At 35.6% G+C, this 25,385-nt stretch overlaps 1 protein-coding gene across 4 annotated transcripts in view; it reads left to right on the forward strand.

Annotated features, from left to right (window-relative positions):
* The first annotated feature begins 3,340 nt into the window (after window positions 1-3,340).
* LOC123820080 (COBW domain-containing protein 3) overlaps window positions 3,341-25,385 on the forward strand; it is a 52,586-nt gene continuing 30,541 nt past the window's right edge. For all 4 annotated transcript variants that reach the window (XM_045840787.1, XM_045840789.1, XM_045840786.1 and 1 more), the window contains exons 1-6: window positions 3,341-3,558; window positions 9,464-9,550; window positions 11,282-11,378; window positions 12,517-12,608; window positions 18,760-18,819; window positions 19,810-19,847. In XM_045840787.1, the coding sequence (XP_045696743.1) occupies window positions 3,396-3,558; window positions 9,464-9,550; window positions 11,282-11,378; window positions 12,517-12,608; window positions 18,760-18,819; window positions 19,810-19,847 (537 nt within the window). In that variant the 5' untranslated portion in view covers window positions 3,341-3,395. The remainder of the gene's footprint in view (window positions 3,559-9,463; window positions 9,551-11,281; window positions 11,379-12,516; window positions 12,609-18,759; window positions 18,820-19,809; window positions 19,848-25,385) is intronic.

Here is a 25,385-nt window from a genome sequence, read left to right on the forward strand (position 1 = left end):
AAAGAAATATTTTGTTTATTTGTCAATTGGTTTATTTATCAACTATAGCTACATAAGAGGAAGTGAGTTAATTTTGAAACCCACAGTTTCCTTTCCTGTGCACCAATAGCCATTGGTGGCCACTAGCATGTACTTCCCTTTGCAGGAAGTTGCAAAACTGAGAGAGAAAGAAACCAAATCAAGTTGGCATTATATTTAGATCTCCTCTGATTTGGATGCAGCTACAGTTCTCACTTTTTCTCATGGCAACTGTCATAACTATTCAAAGGAAGAAAATGAGGCAAAGGGGAGGAGCAGGGAATTGTGCCAAAGGACAATGGCAGAAAGTTGAACTACAGGGATCCAGGTAGCTTGAGAGCTTATTGGCTCTGCTCTGTGCTCCAAGGCAGGAGGGGCTCCTGCCACAGCGCAAAAACTTGTGTTGCCTAAATCAGGTCTCTCCAAAGCCAGGTATCAGTGCCCTTGGTGAAACAGTTTAAGCTTTCAGCTTCACAACTTCCTCCAAATGTTTAGTATAGTGGTACACACAACCTAAGGGTGATTTTTACTTTTAATTTTTTTTTACATTTTTAATAGGTTGAAAATAATTGAAACAGTAATATTTCATTATGTACAAAATTATATGAAATTTTCTTATTATATAAAATTAAAATTTCAGTTTGTGACAATTTATTTTCTCTCTTATTGTATAACTACTTACATTACATCCTTGAATTTGTCTATTGACCTGTAAAGGCTAAAATATTTACTACCCGACCCTTTACAGAAAAAGTTTGCAGATTTCTGGTTTAGAAGAGCATGGAATTTAGTATCTGGCAGACCTGGATTGATCTCCAGGGCTGATTGTATGACCTTGAGCAAGTTCTTTGTTGCAATGGTAAATGATTTAAGCCTCAGTTTCTTTGTCTTTAAAATGGGTATACAAATAATATGTTGCAGAGTTAAATGAGGTAATGTATTTCACATGCTTAACACAATGGCTATCAGGTGGTAAGGGATCCCCACATTATTATTGTTGTTGTTGTCTTACCATAAAGCAGCTGAAACTAAACAAAATTGCAAAACTAAGGAAATTTTAAAGTTCTTTAGAAATTATAATAGATTCTATACTATTATACGTAGGAAATTTAAAAACTTATTTTAAAAGGTATTTTTGATTAAATAAGGACAACAAAAGCTCCCTCAAAATAGAGTGATAAAATTGGTAAGTCCTGTGTTTGGAAGTAAAAACAGTCATACCTAGACCACAGGTAAAGCGGATATTGCAAACCATGTATATGAATAATTATGACCCCCGCCTCTTCAAACACATGCTTGCTGAATTCTGTCCAATTACTAGAATCAGCAAAGAAAATGGCAGAACTCCACAAAATTCATAGATAGATAACTTGAGGAAGAGTATTATGGAAAAAGATAAAAGGAAGGATTTTATTAAGCTCATGCTTATACTCATGCTTAGGTATGGCTCAGTTAGGGGAAATCACCACAAATAGGTTCTAACTCCACTCTGCTCAGAAGTCAGGCCTTAAAACTTCTGGGGGCAGGACCTGAGGCAGTGCTTCTCTTCATATTCACACTGGCAACACCGCATCTTGATACAGAGATAGGCCTTCACCTTTTTTTCAATAGCAGCTTTATTGGGATAACTTTCATAGACCATATTATACACCCACTTAAGGTGTACAATTCAGTTGTTTTTGGTATATCCAGGGTTGTGTTACCATCACAATCAATTTTAGTACATATTCATAACCTTCAAAATGTACCTGTTAGTAGTCTCTCTCCTCAGTCCCCCAGTCCCTAGTAACAACTAATCTATTTTCTACAGTATTTCTATAGATTTACCTATTCTGGACATTTTATATAAATGGAATTATACAATATATGGTATTGTGTGAATGAGTTATTTCACTCAGAATAATGCTTTCAAGTTTCATTCATCTTGTTACAGACATCAGTACAATATTCATGTTAATTGTGAAATAATGTTCCATTGCATGGATATACCAATTTCATTTATCCATACATCACGTGATGGACAATTGGGATGACTTTACATTTTTTTTGACAGGTTTAATGAGATTTAAAGAAAGAAGATTTGAAGCAATTCAAAATGGTGTCTCTTTCTTAAATATAAGTATACACGTGTATTCTTTGGATGCATTTAATTTTTGACTAGGTAAAACTTTTTGCTCTGACTGAGGCTATATACTGTTACAGCAATACTTGCTGATCACCTTGAGTGAGCCAATCTTATGGGGCACAGGTTCCTTTTGTTGAGAGAGAAGATGTTAATAGAACATTCAGCCAGAACCATGTAAGAGAATCTTCAAGAATGTAGATACTCCTGAGAAATATGTAAGAGAAGGTGGTCAGGGCTGTAATAGTTTCTGTTCAGGCAGCCATACAGTGCTGAAGGACCACTTAGTGCTGTTTATAGTGCAAAACCTGGAAACAACTGACAGGAAATGGAGAAGTAAATTGCTGTACAGTTACATAGTGCTGTAGAATATAATACGATGGTGGAGTTGAAAAATATGGATAACCCCAGAAATTTATATTTTGTATAACACTCTTTTCACAAATTTTAAAGACAAACAAAATTAACATATTGTCTAAGCATATATATTTGTGATAAAGCTAAATAGAAAATAGGGAATAATGAATCAGAGGAATTAATTATAAGTATACATAAATAAAAAGGAGAGCTATCCATGGAATAATGTTGAAAGAGTGTCATAAACGAAAGAATATAATAAATGAACTCAGGTTACCGAAGGTTCAAACAAATAGTGACAAAGAACAATAAATCAAAGTAATGCATGTACATTGCAAAATTTGGGTATACATAAAACATACGTAATTATATTAAATTACATGCAATTATATTAAAGAAACTTTTCCCTGGTTATTCCTTCAGGTAGAAAAACTACAATTAACACTGTGGTGTTATAGTCTCCCATTTTTTCTCCTATGAATCAAAGAAAAAATTAATAACACTAAAAAGTGTGAAGTTGTTAAAAGTCTGTTCCCTGTGGGAACTGTTTAGGTCACGCTACCCACTCCACGTTTCAACCAATCTGGCCTCAGCTACAGCATCAGCCACCAAGTAAGAAGGCTGAGGACTCCCGCAGCGACAGGTTCAGAGCAGAGCCGATCTCTGATCTTAACTCCGCCCCACCGCTCTCAGGTTCAGAGAACACGCCCAGGGGCGTGCCCAACAGGGGAGGCGGGCCTCAGTCCCAGCTCAGGTAAAACAGGGGCGGGATTCGGAGGAGCCCAGCGTCGCGGCGTGATGACGTTGCGCCGCGCCTTACGTAGCGTGCTCGGAGTGCGCAGCTGCTGTTTGGTGTATTAGTCTCAGCTTTTGAGCTGCGGGAGAGGTGTGCGTGCAGATGGTCGGCATGTCACAGGCTGTTGGCGCTGTGGACGAGGGAGAGGAGCAGGCGGAGGAGGATTGTCCTGAATTGGTCCCCATTGAAACGAAGCAGAGAGAGGAGGAGGAAAAGTCTGGCCCCGGCGTTAAGATCCCAGTCACAATTATCACCGGGTATTTAGGTAACTGACCATCCCGGTCTGACAATGCTGTAAACGCTAGTTATCCTGGGATTTTGGGGGGCTGACGGTGCCTCGCCTCCTGAGGCATCCGGGCCTCTGGCCATTAGCAAATGTCTCTGAGGTACGGGCTGGGCCACTTGCTTCCTATATGGATTGCTTCTTATCTATAGGGTAAATGATGCTTTGAACCCCTGTGCATTAAGATTCACTTTTAGCAAGTGAGATTAAAAGCCAACCTCGCATTTTTAAACTAGTTCTGGTTTTGTGGTCTGAAGCCCGGGCCCATCCCCAAACTATGCATGTGACCTTCAGCAAATTCTCTTACCTTCTGAAGATTATCTACCTCACTTGGGAATCTAAACAATACTGGTCACCTGTCTGAGCTTCTCTGCAAAATGAGGCCGGAAATATCTACCTTATAAGCCTATTATCTTTAGAGGGTGCCGTGTCAGTAAACGGCCAGATACAGGGAGGGGCATTCCTCAGTCAATTTTCCTTCCCCACAAGCCATTCTCTTCCAGGAATTCCTGGAAAGACCACCTATCAGACTTTTTTAGGTCTGTTAGTAAAGCATTGTAGGAGAAAGTAACAAAATCTCTGCTCTCCAAGACTATGTCTTTTTTGCTTTTTAACTTTTTATCTTTCAGTTACAGTTGACAGTACAGTGTTAAAATATGTTTCAGGTGTACACCCTCATGATTAAACATTATATAACTTACTAAGTAATCATCCTGGTAAATCTTATACCCATCTGACACCATACCTACTTTTTAGAATATTATTGACTATATTCCCTATGCTCCATTTTACATCCCTGAATGTATTCTGTAACCACCCATTTGTACTTTTTAATCCCTTCACCTTAATCCCTTTCACCTAGCCCACCAACACCCCTCCCATTTGGCAACCTGCAAAATGTTCTCTGTATCTATGAATGTTTCTGTTTGTTAATTTTGTTTTTGAGATTGAGTTGTTGATAGATATGTATTTATTGCTATTCAATTTGCCTTGAAGAAGACCTATTAACATTTCATGTAACACTGGTTTGGAGCTGATGAACTTCTTTAGCTTTTCCTTGTCTGGGAAGCTCTTTCTCTGTCCTTTGATTTTCAATAATAGCATTGCTGGATAGAGTAATCTAGGTTGTAGGTCCCTGCTTTTTGTCAGCTTGAATACTTCTTGCCAATCCCTTCTGGCCTTCAACACTTTTGTTGAGAAATCAGCTGATGGCCTTATGGGAGCCCCCTTGTAGGTAACTGAATCTTGATGTTTTTAAGATTTTCTCTTTGTCTTTAACCTTTTGCATTTTTAAAAAATCCTCACCCAAGGATATGTTTTATTGATTTTAGAGAGAGAGAGAGAAAGGGAGAGAGAGAGAAAGAAACATCAATGTGAGGGAAAGACATCAATTGGTTGCCTCCTATACATGCCCCACCTGAGGACTGAACCTGCAACCTAGGCATGTGCACTGAATGGGATCAAACCTTCAACCTTTTGGTGTACAGGAGGATGCTCCAACCAACTGAGCCATCTGGGCAGAGCTAACCTTTGCATTTTAATGTTGATGTGTCTTGGTTTTGGCCTCTTTGGTTTCATCTTGTTTGGGACTCTGTGTGCTTCCTGGACTTGTATGTCTATTTCCTTAAACATGTTAGAGAAGTTTTCCATCATTTTTTTTATGTAGGCTTTCAGTCCCATGCTCACTCTCTTCTCCTGTCATCCTGTGATTCAAATGTTGATATGCTTGAAGTTGTCCCAGAGGCTCCTTATACTACCCTTGTTTTTTCAGATTCTTCCTTTTACTGTTCTGATTGGGTGTTTTTTGGCTTCCTTATATTCCAAATCACTGATTTGCATCTTGGCTTCATCTACTCTACTATTGATTCCCTGTAAATTACTCATTTCAGTCAGTGTATCCTTCATTATGACCGGTTATTTTTTATGGTTTCCATGTCATTTTTTATGCTGTTGGTGTTCTAAGTACATAGAGCATCCTTATAACCAGTGTTTTGAACTCTGCAACTAGTAGATTGCTTGTCTCTGTTTTATTTAGTTCTTTTTCTGGAGTTTTGGTCTGTTCTTTTACTTGGGCCATGTTTCTTTACTCATTTTGGCAGCCTCCCTGTGTTTGTTTCTGTGTAGTAGGTAGAGCTGCTCTGTCTCTCAGGCTTGGTAGAGTGGCCTAATGTAGGTGTCCTGTAGGGTTTAATGGCATATCACCCCATCACCCAAGCTGGGCACTCTAGATACAGCACCCTTTGTGGGCTGTGTACATCCTCCTCTTATATTTGAGCCTTGATTGCTATTGGCATATTGGCATATTGATGGGAGAGATTTACCCCCAGGCTGATCGGCCACAAGGACTGGCTATGACCACTTTGGAAGATCAGCTGTGTAGGGGCCAACCTCATGGAGTAGACTTACTTCAGTGGGGCTCTGGAGCCCACTGAGTCCACCCCTTGAGTATGTCACTTGTGAAGATGATTGGGTGGTCCTCCACTGTGGTCTGAAGCTGTCTACCAGGTATGCTGGCTCTGGGGCTTCCCACAAGGTGCAGGCCAAGGTCAGCCACCACCTGTGTTCTACCTTGGGGCTACCCAGCATGAGGTACAAAGCAACCTTAGTATATGGTTTCTGCTTTTGCTGGGCTTAGATGTGCCCAGGAGAGGCCAAGCTGTGAACCAGAGCTGACTGCCACTAGTGCTAGGCCTGGGACTATTTATTGAATGCTATGGGGTATGCTGAGGCCAGATGGTACTTATTTGAGAGGTTTTAGATAAGTCTGAAGCATGAACCAAGACTGGCCATTTGTATGGAAAAGCCACTGGAAACAGCTTGGATTGGCCCACAAGTTGGGTGGCCAGGATCTCTGGGAGTCACCAGGGCCAGGCAGACTCAGATATGGCACCTGCCTGTTGGCTCTGTGGCTCTGTGTGGGGAGGGCTCAGAAAAGGAGCAGTGGCCTCTGCCAGCACTTCTCACTGGGAGAAAGCTGCCCCTCCAGCTTTTGCCTTGATGCTGGACAGTTCAGTTCCTCCTCATATGTCTCTGGTGCCTTTTGAGCTGCTTGTTACCTCTCTGTTGGAGCTGAGAGGGAGTGAGTCTAAATAAGTCCATGTGTGGGCCCTTTAAGAATGCCTGGGACTCCAGAGCACACCATCTTCCTCAGCCGGGAAAGTTAAGAAATATAAACAAAGTGAAAGAATTTGGGGAATACCATTCCTAGATGTTGCTAGAGACAGGTACAAATTTGGTGCACCTGAGGACCTTTTACATAAAAAAAAGAAGTAAATCACTGGTGTTTCCCTTTTTGTTTTGTAAACTGTAAGTTTATTCCTATTTTTAGTCAGGACTAATTTTGTAGTTTAATTTATTTTTTGTATTTTTCCACTGTTATTCAAGGACCGTCCTGAGAAATGGAGCAAATTCCTTGTCCAAAATAGTATAGCTCAGACTTGCCCCTCGGGCCTTCCTCATTGGAGATAATGGTCTGAAGCCCAGGAGTGAGGCTCATGCAAGCAACCTTGTTGCTGAATCTAGGGCATAGTTTCACTGTTTATTATTGATCATCATTTTCTCTTTCTTGAAACATTGTTTCTTCAGCTTCCATCACATTTTTTCTTTGATTTTTCCACCTGCTTCTCTAGTTTCTTTTAAATTTCTCCATCTCTGTCCATTTTTTTAACTTCACACTCAGATAGTTTCTATTTTGATGTCCCACAGACATCTCAAACTTCACATGTCCAAAACTTCCTGTTATCATCCCCACAAATCCTACTGCTCCTATGATCCTAATCACTTGGAATACTTTAAAAGCTTCCTAACTACTCTTGAGTCATGATGCCCTTTAATGTATTCTGTGTATTTTAGCCTTAATGATCTTTATTAATGTCAACCTGATTGTGTCACACCCTTTTGTGGTTTCCATTTGGATTAAAGTTCAAATTCCTTAACATGAATTACAAGGTTCTGTATAATCTGGCTCTTGACAACCCCCCTGCCTGCAAAACTGGCCCATCAACATTGCACTACTTTTACTTCTAAAAGGTGCCAGGAATTTTAGCTTTTGTATACTTCTTATTCTTACTCCTCTGGCTAGATGTCCTCTGGGGTGTTCCATAACATCTTGGACATCTATTAAATGTGTCATCCTGCGACATGATTGCTTGTATTGATCTGCATTTCCCTCTGTAATCCCGCATAATACTCTTAAGCTGCATGAAGGTAGAGACAGTTTGTCTCTGTCTTGTGCACTTTTTACCCAGGCCCAACATAAAATCTGGTCAGTAGTAGACTTTTGAATGAACTGTATCTTAAAGCCTTTTCCCTCATTGTATGATTAATTATTAAGCCCTAGTAATTTTGTTAGAAGGTCTCTTATGTCCTTCTCTTTCCATTTCCACTGCTGCTGCCTAGTGCCATGTTCCCCTTCCAGGCCTCTGTCTTACACTTGGGCTGGCTTTAAGAATTTCTTCGTGGTTCTGCCTCCTGAAGGTCTGTCCCTTTTATTCTGTACTTCACACTTTAGTGATGTGGGGCTTCCTACACAGAGAACTCTGTAAACACAAGCCTTCAACAGCTTTTAAAGGAATATGACCTAAAAATGGTGAAGATATTAATACCCTAATGCTCAGTAAATCCCTCTTAGTCATATCCTTGTGTGCAAGTGTTTGTAATAGCAAAACACCAGAAACAACCCAAACGTTTACCAACAGGAAAGTAGATAAATAAATTATATATTTATACAATTAAACTACACTACTGTGCAATTGGGATTGGGGGCTTTTCTTTTTTCTCTATGAACTTTGGTGTCTTTGGACCACAAGACATGTTTTTCTTCTACTTCAGCTGAACATACTAGGTTTAATGTGCCACCTACTGGATAAAGTTAGTGTAGCTTTATGAGTTTATCTTTCTAAAGACTGAATATTCTGTCTTTTGTTATTTCCTACATCCATTCTTTATTTTGTGTGTGTATGTGATACATATATATATATATATAATCAATTTTATAGGTTGTTTGAAGCATACTAAAAGTAGACATATAGTAAGTTTGAATTTATGTCTGATTAATAATGGATGTTGAAATAAAAGGTGTTTATATGTAAATTTTAGGGAATTAAAGCATATATTCTTGGCTAAGAAACATTGTCATGCAAAAGGATTTAAATGTTTTATATTTTATACACTGTATGAGTACTTTATTCCTTGAAGGCATTACTTCAATATTTTTTATTTAATAGGAAATGTAGATACCTTTATATTAATTGTATTATAAGTTACGCTGAAGGCATATTTTTGTCATGAGGTTGAAGAAAACTTTGTGATCCAACTTGTAGGAGTATTTGTAAATGTTTATAAATGTTATGTCAACAAAATATTTTTAAACTTTTCAAAGGATACTTTAATCTTCCTCTAGAATAATCTTAGTTAAGTTGAAAAATAACATGCAAATTTTTTTAAAAATTGGGACTCTATTTCTTTTTTTAAATTGATTTGAGAGAGAGAGAGAGAGACATTCATTTGTTGTTCCTGTAATTGGTTAATTCTTGTATGTGCCCTGATCAGGGATCAAACCTCCAATCTTGGTATTTGGGACAGCACTCTAACCAACTAAGTTACCTGGCCAGGGCTCTTTTTTTTGTGTCTTTAAAATCAGTCTTTAGCTCTGGCTGGTGTGGTTCAGTGGATTGAGCCCCAGCCTGTGAACCAAAGGGTCGCTGGGTTGATTCCCAGTCAGGGCATATGCCTAGGTTGCAGGCCAGGTCCCTGGTGAGGGATGTGCGAGGGGCAACCACACATTGTTGTTTCTCTGTCTCTTCCCCTCTCTCTAAAAATAAGTAAATGAAATATTTTTAAAAATCAGTCTTTAAATTTTGTTATTTAAAAAATATGTATTTTATAGGTGCTGGAAAGACAACACTTCTGAACTATATTTTGACAGAGCAACATAGTAAAAGAGTAGCGGTTATTTTAAACGAATTTGGGGAAGGTAAGTAAAGTGCAATAAATGCCATGCAAGAATTTATAGGATAATTTGTTCCACTAGTGACTTGATATTCCATAATGGCAGTGCAAGGCATTATAATGTAAACACATTGACATGGATTGTTTTGGAATAATTAGATTAATTTCTGTCAAGCTTTATTTTGGAAAGAGTTTGAATACCTAAATTAGATAGTTTCTATAAAATTTTATTTTGTTTAACTTTTGAATTCATACCAATGGGATTAAATTATAGATTTTTACATGAATAACTCCCGAAGTGAAAGTCTGTGGTATATGAAAAAAGGTGCATTTGTCCTGACTATATTGTTTAATTGCAACTTTTGAAAAATTTGAAAATGCTTCAGTTATTATAAGTTTACCTTGTTGAATGTTTATTATCTGCAAAGCAATTAAAACTGAAGTTTTAAAAATAAGTTGAACATATGGTCTCCGTCCTCAAGAAAATTCAGTTACCTGTGAAAATACATGCATTAAACGTTCTATTTTTTTGTCTTTAATATTGAACTGTAATTTTTAAAAATCTATACAGCAGTGTTAGACACAGTTCTTTGATTATTTTTATGTTTTTCTTAATAAGTGTGAATTTTAATAAACGCTTGCTTTTAGCCCAAGATTATAACTTCTATGGGCTATTTCTTAAGGTATGCCATTTTTTTCTGTTGTAAATTAGTAATTAGTAAAGGAGCTTGTTTTTATGAATAGGTTGGAAGGTATGTTAGTTAAATATGATTTCTGGTTTCCGTAAACTAAAAAGTCCTGTTAGACAAAATAAAAACCCTAGGATTTTAAGTCACAGTCTTTTATTCTAGCTTCTTATTAACTGCTCATCTTTTGAACACTGATTGCATTTATTACTTGTTACTATTTTTCTTCGTTCTTTCTGGATCATTTTTGCAGTTTGTCCTTTACAGCATTCACAATACTTTCCTTCACGTTATATTGATATTCTCTACACCCTCAATTCTGTAGCAACTTCTTTCAGAGCTTTGTCATGGCTAGCTGAAATATAAACAAAAAATGTAAATGAAGAAAATATTTTCTTTTGGCCTTTTTTTTTATTGGAGGAAAATAAGACATTTAAAATCATTTTTATATGATAACCAGCATATCAGAATCTTAAATATATTTTTTTCTCAAGGAAGCATTGCTGCGAAATGTGTATTTGGGTAAAATTTAATTTTTAAGTGAGCTACTGATAGCATGGCTAAGCAAACTTGCTCAGATGACTTGGGTTGTTACTCATATTGAGAGTACTGAGTAGGCTGTCTAATAGAAATAAAAACAATTTAAAAGGAGAATGAAAAGAAAAATATAAATATGGACCTTAAGAGGTGGAAGGGCATATGAAAACTAATGTGTGAAACATACTGTCTGAAATGTTGGTCACAGACAAGAAAGAGTGCCTTTGGAGTAGCTGCCTTATTAGGAAATGGGAGTGGGCAAGGAGGAGGCCTGACAAGGAAGTATGATATGATTCATGATATGATTCATTAATTGTGGGTTTGCCTCTTTAGGTGCTTAAATCCTCTTTAAGAAATTAAAGCTAAAATAAGCTAGAGTGGCATAGTTTAACATGTTGAAGCTGCATGAATAGAATGAAAGAATACAAGTTATGCATTTTCTGCTTTGAAATCTCCATCTTTGAGTGTTTTCACACACACATATACTGGTTCGCTAGTGAACTTAATCTAAAGAGCGCTGCTTCTTCTTTCAGGAAGTGCAGTGGAGAAATCCTTAGCTGTGAGCCAGGGTGGAGAGCTCTACGAAGAATGGCTGGAACTCAGAAACGGCTGCCTCTGCTGTTCAGTAAAGTGAGGAATGTGTTTACTGTGTGCTTGTTGGTTTACTATTAATGCTTACTGATGATATTTCCAGCTTTGGTTTTCTTGTGTAATTTTACTGAATTTACATAGGCTGCTTTATTGTATTTTCAAACAGAATATAGACTTATTGGGATGCATTTTCTTAAATTGTTTCTTGCTATCTTATTTTTCTGTATGCTGTAGTAAATACTTGGGTCCTTTTTATTGAGTTTTTAAATTGCTTTTGAGGTCAAGGTTTATTTAATCTCTGTGGTTCATGAAAGTCTCATTTTATCTGTAAGAAATGGTTCTGAGTTTAATAAGTCATTGCTCTTAGTTCCAAGACTTCAACCCCTAAAAACAAAAATAACTATCAAAAAACAGAAAATGTTCCACCAATTATCGTTCTTTCCAAGAACTGTCTGTTTTATTCACTAATATAGTACAAATCTTAGAAAAAGATCTGACACATAGCAGTCACTCGAATGGGTGTTTGTTGAACGAATTAGGAAAATTAACATCTGTGCTGTGGATTTTCTAAGTTGTAGTTAATTAAATTTCTTCTACATCATTTACCAACTTAGAGGTTTGACTTTGAGTCAAATGCATTAAAAGGCTAAAATCATAACATTTTCTTAAACAACCAAAATGCAATCTCTTAATTTTCTTGCACTTTTTATAAGAAAAAATAGAAATTAAAAACTGGTACTCTAATTCAGAACAGCATTAAATTGTGTTTAATAGTAGTATCCTTTTAGCTGTTATAGTAAACTACTATAATTCACAAATTTTATCATTATTTTGGATGTTGATTTTTTTCTTTCAAAACATATAAAAATAATAGATTCTGACTTTATGGTCAGGTGTATTAAAATTTCCTCTGCTTTTAATTTTACTAAAATTAAAGCATTATGTATCTGATTTCTATTTATCTATCAGTGTATGTGCATCTGTTTTTCCCCTCGTAGGTAAATACTGGGTGGACATTTTGTTTTTGAACAACAAAGCTTGGGAGTGAGTTAAATTTTCACATGCCTAAAGATATTTTTGTCTCAAGTTGCTGAATATATTTTTGAATGTTTGTAATGATTGCTTCAAGATTTTCAGGCAATCAGTCAACTCTATATTATATTTTGATATTCTCCAGGGATAATGGCCTTAGAGCTATTGAGAATTTGATGCAGAAGAAGGGAAAATTTGACTACATATTGTTAGAGACCACAGGGTTAGCCGATCCTGGTAAGAAACGATATTATTATTAAAAACCACAATATAGTTCTTAAACATTTTCAAATAAATGTGCTAGAGTAATATCTAAAAATAAGTATTGCCCTGGCCAGGTTGCTTAGTTGGTTGGAGCATCATGCTGTTCACCAAAGGGTTACAGGTTCAATTCCTGGTCAGGGCACATATATAGGTTGCAAATTGAATCCCTGGTTGGGGTGTGTGCAGGAGGCAACTGGTCTATGTGTCTCTCTTTGTCTCTCTGTTTTTCTCTTTCTCTTTCTAAACTCAATAAGAAAACATATCCTCATGTGAGGATTTAAAAAAAATGAGTATTACAGCTTTACTCTAGATTTAAAAATATTTCTTTTTTAAAGAAGAAAAATACTGGGTTGTTGTGTTTTTCAGCAGATGAAAATCATGATCAAAGTACTTTAACCTGATAATAGAATTTGAAGTTCTGTTGATTGACTTAGGATTTTGGTTGAAACAAAAATTGGTTTAAAATATGAAAATTTAGGAAAAATTGAGACATTTCACTTTTAAGTTTATATTTGATTGGTTATACCCTACAGAGATCTTATTTCTGATTACTTTCTAATCCAGTTTTCTTAGAGGGTCATTTAGAGATATTTAAGGGCTTTTGGATTCTAATTCTAACAATACTTATTCCTTTAAATTATTGTTAACTTTCTGTTTTTCTACTACTAAACTAAAAATAATTTTTTTAATAAATGCTGTTATAAGGTATAGAGTTAAATCAGGCCTACTGAGCCTTTTTCCTGGTGTAGAATGAATAATAATTACTCATGAGATTTTTTGTGTCTGAATGGAATTACATGTGAACTTGCCTGTTCAAAGCTATAGAAAGTCAACCTGTTTCTGACAGTGGGTTTCTGATTCCTTCTTACCCAAATAATTTTTAGGAAGCATTTTTATTCCTAGTTTGTAGAGTATTTAGCGTTTGTTTTGTAAGTCTGAACCATGTTAGTATATTACTGAAGGTTCAAATGTAATCAGTGGTTATTATGCTTAGAAGTGTTACATAATAACATTGTTCTCATGTTTTCAAACTAGTATTGAATTAGGCTATTTTGATCCTTACTGTAGGCATGGATTTTTCATACATTTCATATATTTCCAGTAGGTTTGACTGATTATACAACCTGAACTATTACATTGGTATTAAATATTAAATTAAATCTGGTAAGATGGGAAAACATATAATATGCCTCTTTTTGAAATAGCAAATATCATGTTTTTTTTCATTGTAACACTAAAAAAACTCTTGTAACTCCTTTTTGAGAATGAGTTTTCTAAACATGGTTCAGCTTTTCTGAGCAAGAAAGAAAAGTTAAAGATCTGAGATAAAGCTTTTGTAAGAATTGTAGATATAAAGGAGCTAATGTATTTTGCTTTTAACTTTTAGAATACTTTTTATTATTTGGCTAAAAAATAAACATTTGCTATTTTAACAAATTAAAGAATACCTAAGAAAATATGCAGAAGTTTAAAACAAAATCACCCTGTATCTCGGTACCTTGAGATACAAGTAGGTGATTTTCATTCTCAGGATTTCTCTCTGCCAATGCTGTTCATTGTGGTATGTGGTATTGACCTCAGTTGGGAGCTTGTGAAAAGCGCAGATTCTTTTTTTTTTTTAAATCCTTACCTGAGGATATGTTTATTGATTTTTAGGGAGAGAGAATATGAGAATGAAACATCAGTGTGATAAACATTGATTAGTTGCCTCCCATCTGTGCCCTGACTGCAGATGGAACCTTTTGGTGTACAAGAGGACGCTCCAACCAACTGAGCCACCCAGACAGGGCAAAAGTGCAGATTCTTGAGCCCCTTCACAGATCTAGTGAATGAGAATCTCTAAGGGTGGGGCCCAGCAACCGGTTTTAATAAGCCCTACAGGTGATTCTCCTAAATCAGCCATGTGTGTGCCACAAAAATTTTTAAAACATGCAATACCTATTTAGTTTGGGGCAGTGACCTCTTTTCCCTTAGATTGTCAAATTAAAAAAAAAATGTATATGACAACAGTCAACACAACAATAGGCACGCGTTGCGAATTAATCAAAATTATACCTATTTGTCAGATTGGCAAAAAATACATTTTTTTGGTGTGCTGCAGAATTTTAGTAATTAGTTTATGTGTGCCAGGAGATGGAAAAGGTTGAAAATTGCTATTATAAATGCGTAAGTCTGGGGAGCCCTGCTCTATGTACTTCGGAAAACTGTATAAATATACAGAGATTTTATAAAATGGAATCTCATTCCTTATGCTTTTCTGGGTAATTATTAATTTACTTTTACTTGAATTTATTGTAAAAGAAGAGAACTTGAAAGAAGTGAACTTGACATTGCTGAACGTCAAGTTAATGCTTCTTGATTGCAAAAGATAGGAGATAAGAAAAGAACAACATAAATTGGACAAGTTTTTTTTAAACTACATATTTCAATTTTGAGAGTATTATTTATTTATTGACACTCTGGCAAAAACATGAGTGAAGTAACACTCTTAAACTTTCTTCCATCTCCTGGTTTTGTTTTATTGTGTTCTGTGCTGTGTTGTCAAGGTTTCTAGTATTTATATTCTGTCCTACTTTGTTTTGTTTTATATTTAAATGGTTTTAGTCCTCATTACCAGCATGTGCCTTCTCTATTCCTTAGTTGATCCTTGTCTTGATTGCTGAATTTAGTGGTCAGGTGATTTTTTTCAAGCAATATATGCTTTATTCCCTGAGTTCTTACGTACTTCATTGCTTGAGATTATTTGTTTTGTTTTTATACCTGAAGGATTAGTTAGTTGGGTTCAAAATTCCAAGATCACAATTTCTTTGCCTCAGAACTTAGCAGATGTAGTTCTGTGATCTCTTAGTATTTTGTCATTGGCTGATTTCCTTGTTCAATATTTTCTCTTTTTATTTCATGAGGATTTGTGAATGCTGTGTTTTTTGTCTCAATGGTTGCTATTTCCTTTAATATTTGAGGATGTCTGCCTATTGTTTTGTTTTTTGAGAGACTATTTGGATGTAGGTAACATGTTTAGGGAACATTTTCATTGGAACTTGTGGCCATTATTTTATTATTTTGGGTCAATGAATGTTGCTCTAGAAAAGTCTGATATTTTTCTTCCCACCTCCCTGAAAGTGACTTGCTTTTTCATCCAAAATGCCTGAAATTTTTATTTTTATTTTTGAAGTTTAGTAATATAACCATGATATATCTTGATGTCATTCATAATAATTTTTCCTGGATCATAGTATACCCTTTAATCTGTAGGCTTAGTTCTTCATTTAAAGACATTTTTCTGTTTATTATCATGAATAGTTTTTCTGTCATATTATTGGATCCTCTCTATTTTATGACACCAATTTTTCCTATATTGAATTTTTTTTGTTCTCCATATCTGTTATCTTCTAATTGTTTGCTTTGTCTTTTGCCTTTGCATTTATTGGAATTATTTCAAACTTTCATTTTGGTCAGCAGTTCTGTTTCCACCAACATCAATTCTCTTCCTTGATGTTTTAAATGAATTAATTGGTTAAGTCATAGTACGTATGCTCTAAGTTTATTTTGCTTTAGCACTACATATTACATTTTCACATTATTCTGCTTCAATTTTTTTTTGTTTCTTCTAAACTGTGATACATGTGTATAGTTTTTTCAGCATGTTAGTGCTTGATGTAGAAGACTTAGAACTACAATTAGATGTGGTATTGCTGAATTTTTTTTAATTGTCTATCCATTTTACCTACACTTGTTTTTCTCCCGAGCTCCAGTATGACAGCTGGATATTGCTGGGAGTAGAGAGAGGGGAAGCAAAGGGAAAAGAGGTGATTGAGAGTGCCTGATGGGCAATGTGACTTCAAGGCTCTGCTCTCTTAAAATAACAAGTGCAAATACCAAGTGCCCCCTGCTCCTGAGTTTGTTCTAACTGCTTGTGAATATATATCCCATATCTTGTGCAGGGACATCCTTGAGCTTCACACACACCTTTTGCTTTTTTTTCCTGTGAGCCCAAGAAAGTGACCCCTTTCCCCACAAATGTGGTGACAATAGGAAACTTTTACACTTGAAATTTTTTGTTGACTTTTTTCTGTATTGCTTTTTCTTCCCTCGGTTCTACTTCTTGTCATTTTGAAAGCTATTTCTGATAAGTGTTAAGACTTTATAAACTATTACTGTATATTTCCCTATAACCTCTTACTAGCTATGAGATAGAATTAAGAACTATCATAAGTCAGCCTTGGCCAGCATAGCTCAGTTGGTTGGGGTGTCTTGTACACTGAAAGGTCATGGATTTGATTCCCAGTCAGGGCACATACCTGGACTGAGAGTTTGATCCGCAGTCGGGGCGGGGGGCTACCTAGGAGAGGCAACCAGTTGATGTTCATGGCAGGAGATTGTGTATTTGGTTGCTGCTAATAAAGTTGGCTTTTTTAATTGTATTTTATTTTTTGTTTTATTAGGTGTGGAAAGAGAGAGTCTATAATCTAACTGGATTCATTAGCCTTTGCACAAATGACATTATGCATTGAATAATTCTTTTTTGTAGGAGGCTGTCTTGTGCATTATAGGATATTTAGTAGCATCTCTTGCTTCTACCCACTACATGCCAGTAGCAAGCAGTCCCCTAGTTGAGATAATTAAAAATATCTCCAGACATTGCCAAATATTCACTGGAGGAGATAGATCACTCTGGGTTGGGAACCACTGATTAATTAACTTCATTTTCTCATCTCTGCTGCTGCTTCTAAATATCTGCATCTCAATTCGAAGTAGTTCTACCTTGTCTAGCCTTGTAAGTATTATACCAAAGGTACAGGTCAGATTTAGATGAAAAGCCCTAATATACTCTACCTGGCAGATGTTACCTGTAGAGGACTTATAAGCTATCTGAATAGAAATAAGTAAGTTTTTTGAAAAAATAAGATGACTTATGTACAATGTTAAGAATTTTATTGAGTGAAAAAAATAACTTTTTTATGATTTATTGTTTGGTGTAGTGATACAGTAGATTGGCTTTTTTCTCCCTCTTTAATTAATATCATGTTGTTAGCCAAGTAAGTGAAGAAAATTCATATTGGCAAGTCAGTTGTTTCCCTTTTAGGAGACTGACACTCTCCAGTTCCAAGCTAAACAATTGTCATGGTAAAGTAATTTCCGTGAAAGGGACAGACATTGATTCAGCCCCTGTTACTCACAAATCCTATTTCAGTCAAATTGGAAAACTATTAAGTTTTGGAGGAAAAATCAATAGGTATCAGGAAACCATTAGATCTTGCGGCCCTTGCTGTATCTTGCATGAGTAATCACTGTAAACAGCTGACAGGTATTTCAGTGCTGACACGGAGTGATGCTTGCAGGGCCGCTCTCATCAGGGTGGGTAGGCACTTTCAGACATTGGAATGTGTTCAGTTGTCCTTGTTCTTCCCCAACACTCATTCTCTCAGACAGCCTTGTCACTAACTGGACCTGTGATGCTTTGAAAGTCAAATACTTTCTTTGCTGTCAGTTTTCTTTTTCTGGTGTTGTAGCATACTAATCATGGTGTGTGGTTTGGTACTGGACCAGTTTCTGTCAAAAACAAGTTTTAATTTCTTACTTAGAAGTTATTTTTTCTCAGACCCAAATTTTATACTAGTATTAAGTAAATAGTGTAAGGATTTCTTGTTCTTTTTGTTCTATAAAATTTGCAAATATGTATTTATTTTTTTGGACAGGTGATTTTGGGATTATCTATGTTTTATTTTACTTCCCTTAAGAGAGATAATTTATTATTTTTAAACAATGTGATTATTATATTCAGGAGAGAGAAAATAAAAATAAGTCCTCTGTGCACACAGCCATTTATTTGATAATATCTGTAGGTAAATTATTGCGGCATTGGTAGAAGCTTGTTGTTGGGTTTGTTATTTGATAAAAGTTGGTCTATTGTTTTTTAAGACAAAGGGAGAGGGGAAGAAATGGGTATATATAGTAAAAGGATCTATCACTGTAATTCCCATAAGAAGATTGGAAAACCATATTAAATTTGCATATATGTTTGCCTGCTAATTCTGTTGGGGCAAATTAAAACATGGATAGAATTGTATTTCTCAATTTGAAGAAATATTTTTATTTGACAAATATTATATATATATATTTTCAGGTGCTGTAGCTTCTATGTTTTGGATTGATGCTGAATTAGGGAGTGATATTTATCTTGATGGTAAGTTAAAAAAGAATCTTTTTCTTATTGTTATGGTTAAGATGATTTTTGTTCATCCATGTTATAATTTTAATTCCTATATTGTTATTCTTTTTAAACTTATTTAGTTTGATGATAAAGTAAGCCTTTGTTCATACAGATTCTAAAGCATCTAGGTAGAAGTAGATGTCAAATCCTGATCTCAGCTCCCAATTTAGTGTTTCCCCTAAGGTTTTCCTTTTAAAATACCAGGTGGGTTTCCTATACCCTCTGTCGTTTAGTTAATGTTCTGTCGTGTGTCATATGCCCACTCTCTGTTGTGTCCTACCCAGCCCCTTTCCCACAGCTCTTCAGTTTTTAAACCAAGTCTTTCATAGCCTAAGGGTGGAATAATTTTAAGAATCATTGCAGCTGGGCCTCATTACTTGACTGTAATATATGTGTCATGTAGATGGTTGAATTCTTTAGGCATCATCAAATTCATTCTGCTGTTATCCTTTGAAAAAATATTTTACCATAAGTTCATAGATTGTCAACTAATTGACCATTTAGTGATTTAGGTACATATTATATATAACGTTTGTGTGAGTTAGATTTGCTGAGAGATTGTAGGAACAAGATATTTTAAAATATCTCAGGTTTGTTAAATAGTAATGTCAAATGTTAAGAAAAATCTTGATTTTGATTTTGTGAAAATAGATTAGAAATAACCTGTCTTGTGTAATGTATCTCATTTTGTTTTATACTATAAAATTTAAATTTGCCTCATAATATTTTGGATTATAAGCTAAGAAGCTTATTCGTTTAATTTTAAAAATTGATTTATTTGATAGCCTCTGTAGTCCCTTAAAATGGTGTTAGAAACTTAGTACATATTTGAAAATGCATCTGCTTATTAATGAAATTAAATTAAATTGCAGCCTTCTCAAAAGAAAATGTTATTAAGTAACATTTGTGAACTGGAATAGATTCTCAAGTATAAAGTTGGTTAAAAGATTTATTTCTTTGTAGGTATCATAACTATCGTAGATTCAAAATATGGATTAAAAGTAAGTTGAAAATTGGTATGAGTTGCTAATTATTTAAAAGCTGGGTATATAGAGCTTGATTATATTATTTTTTCTACATTTGTGTCTGTTTAAAAATTTCCTTAACAAAAACTTTTTTTAAAATAGTATCCTGAACAACAGATGAGATTTGTGTGTTTTTAAATTATTATTTTGTGTTTTTGATTCAATGTTTTGTATTACTCTGGCTTGAGGTGATAAAAGTTGGAAGTATAATATTTGTAATAAAGATAGTATAGGATAAACTTTGGGTGTGTGTAACTCCTCAGTAGGGTTCAACGTCAATGTTAATAAGTTTCTCTGATTGATATAGGAAACTGAACTTGATAAAGCATATGAGATCTCAATTTTCTCTTAAACTGCTATCAGAAACAAGCTGGAGATAATTGAGCTTTAAAAAATGCTGCTTTACCTTATTTTGAAGAAATCAGGACTTATACATAGGTTCAATGAGGAGCAACTTTTCATTAAAAGGCATCCTGCTCTGAATGTTTTTGGAACTAACAAGGTCCTCAGATACATTTAAATGGGCTTCATTTTATAAAATGCACTTAGTAAGATTTTTAAAAGCATGTTATTACATAAAATAAAATAGTGTTTCTCAACTTTCTAAGTGAAATAGTACTAAAGGCAGAAGAGAATGAAATTATCCTTCACCTTGCAGTTCCATTCAGGGGATATGGATAGTGCCCAAAGTAATCATTTTTAGAAGTTTAAATTTAATGTTTAAAAGTTTATGTCTGTGCCCTGCCTGGGTAGCTCAGTTTGGGAAGATAAAAAACCTGAGAAGGTTGGGAGATAATTCTTTTTCAGATTTTTAGGTTCAAATTTATTAATAATAGTCTTAAGAATCAAAGAAAAATCCAAAATATTACAAATTTTTCTCAAGAGAAAACCCTGATTGTTCTGATATAACCTTTCTAGCAAAATATTGATGAAGGAAGCAAAAACAAAAACAAAAAAGTCCATCACGATGATTACTGGCATGTTTGAATTCATCTCCTATATAAATTTATTACCAAATTTGGGGTACCTATGGGATAGATAGCAGTTAGGATATTTTATTTGTTTTTTGTTTTTTGATAGACTTAAAGTACCATACCCAAAGTCAAACTCTTTGTGTATTTATGATTATAGGAATAATTTTACATGTATATTTGGGTATGGAGAGCGGTTAAGTAGAATCTATTATCAGTGTGATAGAGGCCAAAAAATCAAAGCAGCATTCTGAATAATGCAAACACAGTAAATGTTTAACCCCCTGCCACCTTGATAAAACCTCTTAAATTATTAAATCAATATACCTACATAAAACTGACATACTGTCAGGGTAATGGAAACTTTAGATTTTCTAAGTCAGATGGCAGATAAATAACTTTTCCTTTATATAAAGAATTTGCCAACTTGTCCAATTCCTCGGGTTGCAAAGCCTGACCTCAGTAGCTGCTTGTGATTCAGAGAATTCTGAGGCAGAACAAGTAATGACACTTGGATAATGGGCAGCAATTTAAGGGTGTCATGCTTCACAGAGCCAGCCCATCATAAGTAAAGCTGAGAAATGGTACCCTGTGGCCGGCCAGCCAAATTGAAACTGAAGTGGTAATTGATATCATGGGCTATCACTCTAATGGGATTGTCACCCATTGATCTGAAATATTAATTTTTTAATCATGGGCAAAGAATTGGACAACTTCCAATGACAGCTCTCTATTCTCAGGACTTGACACCCAGGCTACTGACATTGTTCTTTTCAGGTCTACAAATGTGACAGCATTTAATGCAATAGATTCAGTGAATGAAGTTACAGAGAAAAGGTCAAGTGAGAGGTTTCTCTTTGGTTCTTTTGTCATATTGCACAAGCTGTTGAAACAATTCAGTCAGAAACAGTTTGGCTTGGGAAATAGCAGAAAAATAAGTAAACTAACATTATGCAATAATCCTTTTGTTTAAGATAAAACAGTATTAGATTTATAACTGATCATTTGGAAAGAAACACCTGCTCATTCTTTTTTTTTTTAAATGTCATCTGACATCGTTGACACTAGATTTATTTCCCCTTTGGTCAACAACAGTGTTTTTTCTTCATTTTCTTAAAAAAAAATGTAGCTTGTTTCTATTTATGCAGAAAAGGACACCCTTTAGCTTTTACTGAAGTTGTGTCTACAGTGGTGTTATTTAGAAGGGTTCCTTTCTTATGGTGTGTTAAGTTATAGGGTTGAACCTTAATCTTTTGGGTATATTGGATTAATTAGTGCCAAAATTGTTTTTGTCCTTTTGCTATATATATAAACAAAAGCCACAGTCTCTAAGCAGAGATGAGGACTCCTTTGGGGGACTCTGTGTGTGTGTATATATAGATGTAAAATGATTTTGCAAAAATGTTTTCTTTCTTGCCTGTACAGGTGGAATAGAATGTCAAAATTTCCATTTTTTACCTTATAAATGGAAGTCATTTGACTTAATGGTATAAAATATGTTTTTAGAGAATATCTTTTTGAATAGCAGATGTTGGTTTAGGTCTTTTTTGTGGAGTTTGTCTGGGGGAGGTAGGAAGTTGCATAAGGGAAATGGGCTGATATCCACAGAAAATAAATGTTAGTATACATTTATTATTCCTTTATGTTTATGTAGCTTTCTTTCTTTTCTTTTCTTTTCTTTTTTTTTTTTTTTGCAAGGCACAGGGGAAAAAACAGTATTTAGGGTCAAAGATAATGGCATTTCCTTCATATTAGCTGTCAGTATTTTGTTAATATTTTCCCTTTTATTATTGTTGTTCAAGTACAGTTGTCTCCATTTTCCTGCCACCACTTTCACCTGCCCCACCACCCCCACCTCCTACCTTCAGTCCTACCCCCGCACTTTGGACTTCATCCATGGGTCATTTATACATGTTATTGACTTGACTCTTCCCCTTTTCCCTGTTATCCTCCTCCCCTCTGGTTACTGTCACTTTGTTCTTTATTTCCATGCCTCTGGCTATACTTTGCTTGCTTGTTTATTTTGTTGATTAGGTTCCACTTATAGGTGAGATCATAGGGTATTTGTCTTTTACCACCTGGCTTATCTCGCTTAGCATAATGCTGTCCAGTTCCATCCACGCTGTCACGAAGGGTGGGAGCTCCTTCTTTCTTTCTGCTGCATAATATTCCATTGTGTAAATGTACCAGAGTTTTTTGATCCACTCATTTACTGATGGGCACCTAGGTTGCTTTCAGCATTTTGCTATTGTAAATTGTGCTGCTGTGAACATTGGGGTGCATAGTTTCTTTTGAATTGGTGTTTCAGGGTTCTTAGGGTATGTTCCCAGCAGTGGAATTGCCAGGTTTCAAAAGGCAGTTCCATCTATAGTTTTTTGAGGAAATTCTATACTGTTTTTCCACAGAGACTGCACCAGTCTGCATTCCCACCAGCAGTGTACTAGGGTTCCCTTTTTTCTACCACCTTGCCAGGACTTATTTGTTGATTTATTTATGATGAACATTCTGATCAGTGTGAAGTGGTATCTCATTGTGGTTTTAACTTGCATCTCTCTGATGGTTAGTGATGCTGAGTATCCTTTCATATGTCTCTGGGCCCTCTGTATGTCCTCCTTGGAGAAGTGTCTGTCCAGATCTTCTGCCCATTTTTTAATTGGATTGTTTAATTGGATTGGAGTCATGTGAGTTAATATATTTTGGAGATCAAACCCTTGTCTGAGGTATCATTGGCAAATATATTTTCCCATATGGTTGGTTCTCTTCATTTTGCTTGTGCTTTCTTTAGCCATGCAGAAGCTTTTTATTTTGATGAAGTCCCATTTGTTTACTCTTTCCTTTATGTCCCTTGCTCTAGGGCACATGTAAGTGAAAATATTGCTGCGTGAAATATCTGAGATTTTCCTGCTTATGTTCTCCTCTAGGACTTTTATGGGGTCAAAAATTATATTTAAATCTTTTAACCATCAGGAGTTTATTTTATTTTATTTTATTTTATTTTTAAAAATATTGATTTATTTTTAGAAAGAGGGAGAGACACAGCAATGTGTGGTTGCTTCTCAAGTGTCCCATACTAGAGACCTGGCCTGCAACCAAGGCATGTTCCCTGACTGGGAATTGAACCAACTACCTTTTGGTTTGCCGGCCATCACTCAATCCACTTTCTCTTTTTTAGGTAGGTCTGTATCCCTATGAACTACCCTCTCAGGACTGCCTTCTCTGTGTCCCATAGGTTTTGAACTGTTTTGTGTGTTCATTTTCAATTGTCTAGAAACTTTTGATTTCTTTTTTGATCTCATCATTAACCCATTCGCTGTTGAATAGTATGCTATTCAGTCTCCATGTGTTGAATATTTTTGAGTTTTTTCCTTGTAGTCCAAGGAAATGCTTGATGTGATTTTATTTCTCTTGAATTTTTGAGGCTTGTTTTGTGTTATATCATGTGGTCTCTCTTGAAAATGTTCCATGTGCATTTGAAAAGAATGTGTATTTTGCTTCTTTGAGATGAAAGGTTCTATAAATATCAGTTAAGTTGATCTAATGTGTTGTTAAGTTCTGCAATATTCTGGTTGATATTTTGTTTGGAGGATCGATCCATTGTTGACATTGGTGTGTTGAAATCCCCTACTATAATTGTGTTGCTGTCTATATCTTTCTTGAAGCCCTCCAAGACTTTTTTATATATGTGGGTGCTCCTATGTTGGGTTCATATATGTTTACAATGTTTATATCTTCTTGATAGATTCTTCCCTTGAGTATTATGAATGTCCTTCTGTGTCTCTTTTAACAGCCTTTATTTTGAAGTCTATTTTGTCTAAATATTGCTACCCCATCTTTTTTTCCCTGTCCATTTGCTTGGAATATTTTTTTCCAACCCTCCACTTTCAGTCTGTGTAGGTCTTTTGTTCTGAGGTGGGTCTCTTGTAGGCAGCATATGTGCAGGTCATGTTTTCTTTCTTTTTTTTTGAAATTTTATTTATTTTTAGTTTTATAGAGAGGGGAAGGGAAGGAGAGAGGGAGAGAAACATCAATGTGTGGTTGTGTCTCACACATCCCCTACTGGGGATCTGGCCACAACCTGGGCATGTGCCATGACTGGGAATCAAACCAGCAACCTTTTGGTTTGCAGGCCCATGCTCAATCCACTGAGCTACACCAGCCAGGGCCAGGCCATGTTTTCTTACCCTTGCAGCTAACTTATGTCTTGATTGGAGTATTTACTGTATTTTTCGGACTATAAGACGCACTCCCCCCATATGTGAGAGGAAAAGGGAGGTGCATCTTATAGTCCGAATATAGCTTACCTGGCTCACAGGGGGGCAGGGGATGACGATGGCCTATGTTATGTATGTTATTAAATATTTCCCCACATTATTTATGTAAAAGTTTTTTTCCTATTTTCCTGCTCTGAAACCTAGGTGCATCTTACAGTCCAAAAAATTTGATAATCCATTTACATTTAAGGTTATTATTAATAGGTACTTATTCATTGCCAGTTTACCCCCTTTGTACCTGTATTTCTCTCTCTCTCTCTCTCACTCTTTAT

Source organism: Phyllostomus hastatus, unplaced genomic scaffold (assembly GCF_019186645.2).
Source record: "Phyllostomus hastatus isolate PE091 unplaced genomic scaffold, TTU_PhHast_1.1 phas_contig_34, whole genome shotgun sequence".
NCBI lineage: Eukaryota > Metazoa > Chordata > Mammalia > Chiroptera > Phyllostomidae > Phyllostomus > Phyllostomus hastatus.